The 9,241-nt window shown below is 41.0% G+C and overlaps 1 protein-coding gene and 3 pseudogenes across 4 annotated transcripts; all 4 read left to right on the forward strand.

Moving 5' to 3' along the window:
* Nucleotides 1-77: 77 nt before the first annotated feature.
* Nucleotides 78-547, forward strand: TEOVI_000362800:pseudogene (annotated as a pseudogene). Its single transcript is given in 3 exon segments — nucleotides 78-344; nucleotides 346-522; nucleotides 524-547. Coding segments are annotated over 3 exon segments (468 nt in total).
* Nucleotides 548-1,537: 990 nt separating this feature from the next.
* TEOVI_000362900 (Trypanosomal VSG domain/Trypanosome variant surface glycoprotein C-terminal domain containing protein, putative) lies at nucleotides 1,538-3,097 on the forward strand (the record flags this gene model as incomplete). The annotated part of the gene is made up of 1 exon (XM_067226514.1): nucleotides 1,538-3,097. One exon carries the CDS (start codon nucleotides 1,538-1,540, stop codon nucleotides 3,095-3,097), a length of 1,560 nt encoding a protein of 519 aa, XP_067082615.1.
* A 2,348-nt stretch (nucleotides 3,098-5,445) lies between these two features.
* TEOVI_000363000:pseudogene lies at nucleotides 5,446-6,972 on the forward strand (annotated as a pseudogene). Its single transcript has one exon. A coding segment is annotated over exon 1 (1,527 nt).
* Nucleotides 6,973-8,669: 1,697 nt separating this feature from the next.
* Nucleotides 8,670-9,227, forward strand: TEOVI_000363100:pseudogene (annotated as a pseudogene). The gene has a single exon. A coding segment is annotated over exon 1 (558 nt).
* The last annotated feature ends 14 nt before the right edge of the window (nucleotides 9,228-9,241 follow it).

Below are 9,241 nucleotides of genomic sequence, written 5' to 3' on the forward strand. Positions count from 1 at the left end.
AAAAGTGAGAAAGTAAATAACAAAACAAATGTGTCAGTGAATTATACTAAGAAACAAAGAGTACTTTGTGGTTATAGGTTCAAACTTATGCAACCCAAGGATGGTGCAGAATCATATTGAGGACCAAACTAAGCCATGTTGAAATTATGACAACTGCAATGGGAGGTTTGCATAGCCTTGTTAAGACGCTTAGATGGGTTATTGAATATTTAGAAAAACAAAATGCAAGTGATGAAGATATTGTAATTCATTTGAATGGATCGGATTTTATAGTTAGTGATGGAAATAAATATGAAAATGCTGTGGAATATTTTATTCAAAATACTGCGGAAAATGAAGAGAAGTTTTTGTGAAAAAGATATTTACAAAGAGCATGTGCAGAGATGTTATTGCTTTTTTAATGTTGGTTACCAAAAAGAGGAGGATAAGAAGCTACCACATTTACTGAAATCACCTCCTAGTGGAAAACCTTATCTTAGTGGTGGTAGATTAATAGGACTACTATGGTCATTTAAGAAATTTGAATATGCTTTTGGAGATTTACTAAAGGGAAGTGGGGAGTGCTGGCCAGAGCAGAGTATTTACAAACCGTTGCTAATATTGAGTGCCATTCAGGAAGAAGCTTTTGGACAGAGATTTGTTTTAAGGAGGTGAACGATAGGATTAGATTGGATTGTGAGGAGAGATTCTTTTTGATCCCAAATAGTAGAGAGATTGAAGAGGCTGCATTACTTCATCTCTATAGACGCATATTTGTGTGGAGAAAGGACAAAGACAGTTGTGACGGGCCTGAAATGGCATGGAAAGTTTGGGGGTAAGGAATTTAAGAAATCAAAATCTTGGGAACCTGCTGACTTATAGGGTTTTTGGAGAAAAGTTAGATTTTGATTATGAAAGCATTTGTTGTTAATCGGCCGGTCATAAGGATGTGTTTAATCAGGCGGCAACACAGCTTAGTCGTTTCGGCAGCGAAACACGTACCTGCAAGGGCAGCAACAACAAACTTGTATTAACACAGCAAGCATGACTAAGTATAATCAGGGGAAACTACAATATAAATCAAAAAAGGCCAAGGCAGTGATATCTCCAAACTTCAAGTGTAGCTCTACCGCATGCAACGCCATGCCATAGCAATACAAGCTCGCGTCGCAGATCAGCCAACATAGGTAACAGCAGCCGGTTCTCATAAATAAGAAGGGAGGCGGCAGACCCTCATCAACGAACGCCGCCAGCGGTGCGAAACAACAGAAAACATAGCAGTTGTGGCATTATATAACACAAGACCCATGCCGCCTTCAGAAACAAACAAGTCCAACAGTGTTTTACACAAAATAAAACAACAATATAAACTAGTACCAGCAGGCTAGGCGTGCTTACACCAGCCAGCACTCGACCGGCACTGAACAAAGAAGGACGATAATGTGAAAATATGTTCAAAGCTAACCGTTTATAACCTTTCACATTGTTGACAAGCCACAGGTTCAGCAGGGGACCTCTGCGACATAGTTAATATAGTGGTGGCAGCTCACAAGACAATATGACGGCCAAATACATCAGCTGCGTCGCATTTCTGTTACACAGCGTCAGAATTGTCACGGCGGCGGAGGGCGACCAAGCGGCTGATTTCTTGCCATTGTGCGAAAGTTGGCAAGCGGCAGGTAGATTAGCTGTACAAACGTACACTAAACCTCCACTTCCACCGGACCTGACCGACATTTTGAATATAAACATGACGGTTGCTAGCAAAAATTGGCAAGAAATATTCACAAGCCAGGACGCAACGAACAGCTGGGAAGCGTTCAAAAACAAAAACGAAGCGGCCCTCAAAGGAGGCAACTGGCAGTCCATGTTGCCGATGCTAAAGGAGGCACGAAAAGAAACCGCCACGGCGGACACGCCGTGGATGACAGCCAACGCAAAGTTACTCGAACAGCGGTCGCCGACGATGGACAGGGAGTTGGTCAAGCAACTCGCCGACGAAGCGTTCCAAATTTATATGCAAACCCAAGCGTACCTGACCATTGCCGGCAGACCAGCACACGAAGCAATAAAGGAGAAAGCACTAGGAGCGAGGTGCAGCGACGCGTTTCCACTAAAAGCCGGCACGACGGTCTGCACGGACATATCAGGGACAGCGACCACAAAGGCGAGCAAGTGTAGCGTCGGCGGAGCAGGAAAGGGCGGCAAATCCATCGCAGGCGACATTGTATGCCTTTGCAGCACGGATACGAACGACGTATGCGTAGCAGACAACGAAAACAGCAAAAACCGCATGGGCGACGGCAACCTCAAAGCCGACATACTTGCAGAGTTTCTCAAAGCGTGCCAAAAGGAGACGTTCATAAGCGACCCAGCGAGAGCGGCAGAATCAGCGATAACCGCCTTCGCCGCGCGGCTCGGCGCCGGAAAGGCGCGGCAAGCAGCCGGGCAGGTGTATATAGGCAAAAAGCACAGCACAGACTGTGCAGACTCGAGGCCAGCATGCGTCGAGTACACCGCTTTCTTTACGAACAACGCCAAAGGCATCGGCGATATTACGTGGGTCAAAAACCTTTTAACTGCAGCTCAATATTACAAAGTAATCGAAGAAAGGAAGAAAGCAGATAAAGCTTTCACAGAAGACATTAAAAAGCTGAAGCAGACACTTGTCAGGGAGTTTAAAAGGCGGCAGCCTCAGGAACCTACAAGCAGACAGTCTGCGATAACCGGAAAACCTTCACCACATACAAAGGAGCAAGAAGAGGAAGCCGAAGCAAAATGCAATAAGATAGACAAACAAACAGATTGCCAAAACCCCTGCAAATGGGATAAGGAAGAAAAGGATGAGAAGAAAAGGTGCACATTGAGTAAGGAAGCCAAACAAGCAGCCCAAGCAGGAACAGGAGCTGGAGCTGAAGCTACAACTGGTTGTGCAACGCACAAAGATAAAACCGCTTGTGAAAATGACAAAACAGGCGATAAACAAAATTGTGCATGGAGGAAGGGTAAAGACAATGAGCCTGACCTAGATAAAGAAATGTGCCGAAATGGTAGTTTTCTCGTCAATAAGCAATTGGATTTAACTGCCTCTTCTTTTCTGAGTTTGGTTGCATTTTAGTATTATAAAATTCTCATGATTTTTCTCAATTTTATAAAAATTACGAAATTTTATACTTTTATAGAATTTTTTAAATTTACTAAAATATGATATATTTTAACACTTTTTAAAGAAAATATGCGAAATATTGAAAAGCTATAAAATATGATATTTCAGTATGAAAGTGGTATCTCGTTGTTAAGTAGTAGTCTGATAAGGTATAAAAATGTATTATATCCTAATATCTTTTGTTTTTAATTATGAAATTATGTATGTTTATAATAAAAACTAGAGATAACAACATATAATGATAATAATAGAAAAGTGTTGTGAGTGTGTATAAAATATTATATAGCAACGGTAATGTTAGTGTGGAATAATGGGAAACCCTGAAAAAAACGTGTAAAAGAATAGAAAGGGTGAGATAAGAGTAAATAAATGAGTGAGATAGTGAAGACGAGATGAAGTGTGAGATCAATAAGAATATTGTTAAAGGAAAAGCAATAAATCAGAGAGGAAGGAAGATGTAATATGCGCATGCTCAAACATAAACATGGGTATGGGCATCATTATTTCATACACACATATTGATGGAGGTAATGTGAAGAAGAAACAGATTCACATGTACAAGTGAAATTAAGTGTCTACGTTATCCAGAGAAAAAAAAAGATTGTAAAAGCAAAAGAAAGAAAATACATAACATAACGACACGAATCATGCCATCAGTAGCACAGAACAGAAGAAAATAATACAGATGGAAATGATACACCGCATTTCACTCTAAAAAGGATAGATGTAACAGTGGAGATGGTGACGTCCATCCTTTTTAATTCAATAGTGAGTTCTAATGTCCAGTTTTAAAGGAGTAGAAGGAAAGGGTTGTGTATGTGAAGCTAGCACGTAAATCGGCTTATTATTCAATAAAGTGATAATGCCCGAAGTTTCTCATCAACAATATAATTATATTGAAAGAGATTTATAAAAATAGGACTACTCATGTATTTCCATAAGCAGCAAAAAAAGTGAAATGTAAGAAACTGCTTGCAGCGATGAATGTATAAGCCACCAGAGAAGCTTTTTATAAGGTGCAAAGAGTCTATTTTGATATTCAATGAATTTCATATTGCTATGGAAGGTGAAAATTTAACTGTATCAATGAGCGGCTAATTCATTCAAGGAAAGAAGGCGACAAAACTTTGGTGTGGCGAAAAATAAACTCAAAAAGTTGTATATACAGAAATTACAAAGTGTCAAGCACAAGCGTCCTGCAAGCAGCCAGCATTTGTGTGGAAGGAATATCAAATAGCGAAAAGAGGCAGATACGTTACACTGTCACCGAACTGTGGTGTATCAGCAACAAGTTCGTGATAAATAGAACAGATTTAAAAACATAATATTTAAGTTCAGGAAAATACATATGTGCGGCATTTTAAAAGATTGCAAAACTCGCATCAAAACTACGAAGGTAGAAGGAAGACGCATTTGATGCAGCAGGTGAGAGGTATGAGAACAACGGTAAAAGAAGATAAATATATTTAGATATCTAAAACTAGATTAAGCTTTACCTCAAGCCATGTGTTACAAACTGTGCGAAACCAGGGAACCGCTTTTCTACACTTCAAACGTTGGAAGTGCAAACTAACCACTTAGAAAGCAGTTACAAGGACAAAGGAGTTTTCAAAACACAGAGAAAAATTTAAAAAATGAGATCCAACACAATTTAGCATGGGTGTCTTTCGCAGTCTCCGGTTTGTTAAATTAAAATAACGCAGTATTTAGTTAAGTTGCGGGCACGTTTAATATGTAACTAGAGCAATAAAAAAGAGTAGCATAAGGAAAGCAGTACGTATCAGTGCGCAGTAGCAACGCCACTCACATTTCATTGGTCCCCAATATCTTTATTAAAAGAAAGACAGACTCCAGGAAGCATCGAAGTGCAACTAAAACGCAAGTTCAGCTCTCAAATGCATCTCTTGTTATCGGATGAGAAAAAAGACCTTACTCGTTTAACATATTCATAAAAGCATCCTAACGGCAAGCCGGAACTTATCATTCAACTTAAGGTAATACAAGAACAAAGAGATCAAAAGCAACGAGACGCTATAACAATCATTTTTTCTTTGGAATAAATGACTTCAAAGGAAACCCCAGTCTGAAAGCGCAAAAGCGGCTGCAACTGCAATGCGTGTTTCCACGACTTAAAATTGGAGGTGGAGCGGATTAAAATACTCCCGAGGCTACCAACAGGGACGTTTTCAACGAATTTTCTAATTCGCTCTACAAAACGGCAAAAGCATTGAAAAGGTGTTTAGGAACCAGAAAGCAGGCCAGCAAAGCCGCGTTCATCTTCGACTAGAGAGCAAAGTATAAAAATGCGTGCTGAATTAGCGGTGCTCACCGCCATAGCAATTACAACTGCGGCGGCCAGCGACGAAGCTATAAAGTATACTCTATGGAGTCGACAATGTAAACTAGCAAAGATGCTAAAGCGCTCGTCAGCAGCGGCCGCCGCTCAACTAGAAAGCACTCGAGAAAACATCAGGAAGCTCTCAGAGTCAGCTAAAAAGCTAGAGATATATGCGCTGGCAAGACCGGCCGACGGCGCGGCGCAGGCAGCAACGGTTTTAGCACTGGCGGCGCAGACAACAGCAGCAGCCCAACTAATCAAGCTAAAACAACAGACGGACAAAGCAATTAAAGCCGTTGGCTACGGCCATGCGGGGGCAGCTTTCATTACTGGATTCTATCAGTTACTGGCGTCAAACGACAACAGCGACAATGCGTACTGTCTAGCAAATAGCCAAGACAACAACAACGGCGCAGGGGAGATGACAACTTTAGGGTGCTCAGCAACAGAAGATACAGACTTTGCCAGCGGCCCCGGCCCGGATGCAGCCGAGATAACCGCGACAGGCTGCGCCTAGCACAACGCAGTCGCCACAGACGGCGGCAAAAGCGGCCAAAACAAGTGCGGATTTCTCAAGCGAACAGCAAGCCCCCAAAACGCAGCCGGCTTCCGGTCGACCAGACCAGCCAATGACCCCGGCCTAGCGCACGGCTTATTACAGCTGGACAATGCAAACGACCCGACTGCACCAGCCCTAACAGACCTTTCATCTAAAGCAACGGACGGGAAACTAAGCTTTTGGTACAAGACCCATACCGCTGTCAAGGCCGCTAATGATGAAACCACCATCACAGTAGCCGACGACGAGCGGCAGCGGCTCAAAGACTTAGCGACCGGCGCCCAAATAGAAGAAGCACTGAAAATAGTACTTGCGGGAAAAAATAATACAAAACCGGAAGAAATAAAGGGAAAGATAGAAGACGTCAAAGTCGCATATTTTGGTAAAAACAACGACAAGATCGATTCACTGTGGACAGAACTGAAAGCTACAAAGGTAATCGAAACCGGCGCAGGGACGGACAAAACGAAGAACTTAGGGGAGATAACAGACGAAGCTGAGCTAGAAAAGATTTTAGCCTATTATACAGCACAGACACAAGAAACGTTCAAAACGATAACGAAGCAGATAACAAAACTCGAAACCGAACTAGCAGATCAAAAAGAAGCATCCCCAGAAGCCGAATGCAACAAATTCGAAGGTGCAGACAAATGCAACGAGGACAAGATATGCAGTTGGCACAAGGAGGTTCCAACAGGAGAAAAGAACTGCAAATTTAATTCAACAAAAGCAAAGGAAAAGGGAGTAATTGTTACACAACCTCAAACTCGAGAAGCAAATACTGTCTCAGATAAGTGCAAAGATAAGAAAAAGGATGACTGCAAATCTCCGGATTGTAAGTGGGAGGGCGAAACTTGCAAAGATTCCTCTATTCTAGTAAATAAAAAATTGGTTCTGAGTAGGGCTTCTTTAGTGTCCTTGCTTTTATAAATAAAATTTTCTCTCTTTTAAAAAAAAATTGCCGTTTGATATATTTTAACAGTTTTGTAAACTTTTGAAATTTTTGACCATTTCAACATTTGTTATGATAATAGCCTGTGGTTGTAATGTAATTGGGTATGAAAATTTTCCTTCTTCACATGTTTTATAGATATTGGAGCAAATTATGATTGTGATAATAATGATAATAATGATAATAATAGGAAAGTGTTGTGAAGATATCTGTTATTATAATAATGAAGACTAAATGCATGAACAAAATACACGAACTTAAAAATATGGTAAGGTGTAATGAGATCACGTAACTGAGGAAGAATGAGTGGAAGCGAGCAGTAGTATTATTTAAAGGAACATGCAGAAGCTGGTGGATCAAACGCGGGTTCCAGCGACGAAAGTGACAACGATGATTATACGAAAGAGTATGAAGGCTGAAGCCATGGCTAGAACGAACACGACAGACGTAACAAATGTAGTTATTGCGTTTTACGCTGCTACATCGAAAGGAAGTGCTTGACTAAAGTGTAAGGGAAAATAAGAGACAAAAGAACGAGAAAGCGCATATATTAATCAATAAGTTATCTCTATAGAGTGGACAGAATCGATGCCAGCACAACATTAACTCCGTATTGGTATACTAGGTGGTCACTAAGCCATTTAAAGAATTGAGTAATTAACATAATATTTTTCGCTGATACAAAACTAATGGAACATACTAATAAAGCAAAAGCAGCAACAAGACACTTTTTTAACCTTAATTGATGAACCTTAGCCGCCATCTAAGCAACCCAGTTGCAGACAATTGAAAGCAGGAACAAAAGACGAACTGAGGTAACAAAAAACAACATCACAACTTGGTCATTTTAAGGCAAAATGTAGGCTGATAATTAATGGAAGATAGTAGAGAGTGAGGGCTGTAAATGATAGGTATTTTAGATAAAAATATAGACTAACTTGTTTTGGATATATAAAGTAGATATTCCTTAACAAAACTGAATACGTTGCTACAAAGATTGTGGAAGCAACAACATGATAGAACCTCTACCATAAAAACATCTAAATAAAGACAGCAAAAGCGATTCAACAACTATAATTGTAAAAATACAAAAAGCAGCCACAAGATGTCACAGGCAAAATCTCTACAGAACAGTTCGGCCATAGTGAAGAAGCGGCTACGCATAATAGATAATTCAAGTAGCGATTGCCTAACTGTCAGAAAACTAAGCAAACACTGTTGATCACAAGCAAAAAATTAGCAAGATCCAACCGCACTAGAAGCGCGGCTCTAACGTCAGCATGTTTATCTGTAACTGTTACAGCAATCATTCTGAAAAAAATATATAGGGAATGGCAAAACTGACTTTAAATGATTTTATAAAGTTGTTAGAAACATTTTTCTTGTAGGAAAATCTTGAGCCAATACAAAACACCTTAAGCATCAACAAGTTGTATGTCAAAAGATCCCAAACAACACGACGCACCAGCAATGATAGTCTCCTCACCGGAACCGACAAACACGTGTACAGAAACAACGCGGCGCACGCACTATCGCTTGAGCCAATGACAGACCAATTGGAGCCGCTGTGAAAAAATGCGCAACGTCAACAGGGTAGTTAGCCAACTAACATACAACCGAACAACGTCTAAAAAACGTCCTTTACAACCCTCATCTTGAAGAAAAAGAAAAAGCAATGCAGCGCCTAGCCACAGTAGTATTGTTTCTGGTAGCATTTCTTTACAGCACAAAGCAGGCTGTTAGCTTGACAGAAGCTAATGCGCTGTGCAAAAGAGCGTGCACCTTTAAATCGCGACTGCTTAAGCGCTTAGACCTTTACACAAGTAAGTACGCCGACGGAATAAACAATGAACGGGCAAATAGCGAAGCGTACTCAAAAATCGTTGCTGCAGCGCTGGCAGCCGACCCTTTAATGAGGAAGAAGATCTTGTCTTTACTAGGGGCAGAGACAGACATTCTTGATAATTGTCGGAGAGAGCTGGCAACAGTGAGGCCCCTTGTGCAAGCAGCAATATCAAAAGTCTAAGAAGCTGCCGAAATCTACAATACACTCCACAAGCTGGAAGGTGGCCTAAGCGGAGCAAAAATTTAATTTGGAGGAAGTGGCATCAAGCTCACAAAATCCAAGTTCGCAGCCACAAGCCTGGGCACAATAAAAAGGGGAAACTTCCCTAACGAAGATGCAGACGAAAGATGGATTCAAATAGACTTCGAGCACGAAGACACCGAACCGGAACCAGCAAAGCT

The sequence above is a fragment of the Trypanosoma equiperdum genome (assembly GCF_001457755.1).
Source record: "Trypanosoma equiperdum strain OVI genome assembly, contig: ctg_773, whole genome shotgun sequence".
Taxonomy (NCBI): domain Eukaryota; phylum Euglenozoa; class Kinetoplastea; order Trypanosomatida; family Trypanosomatidae; genus Trypanosoma; species Trypanosoma equiperdum.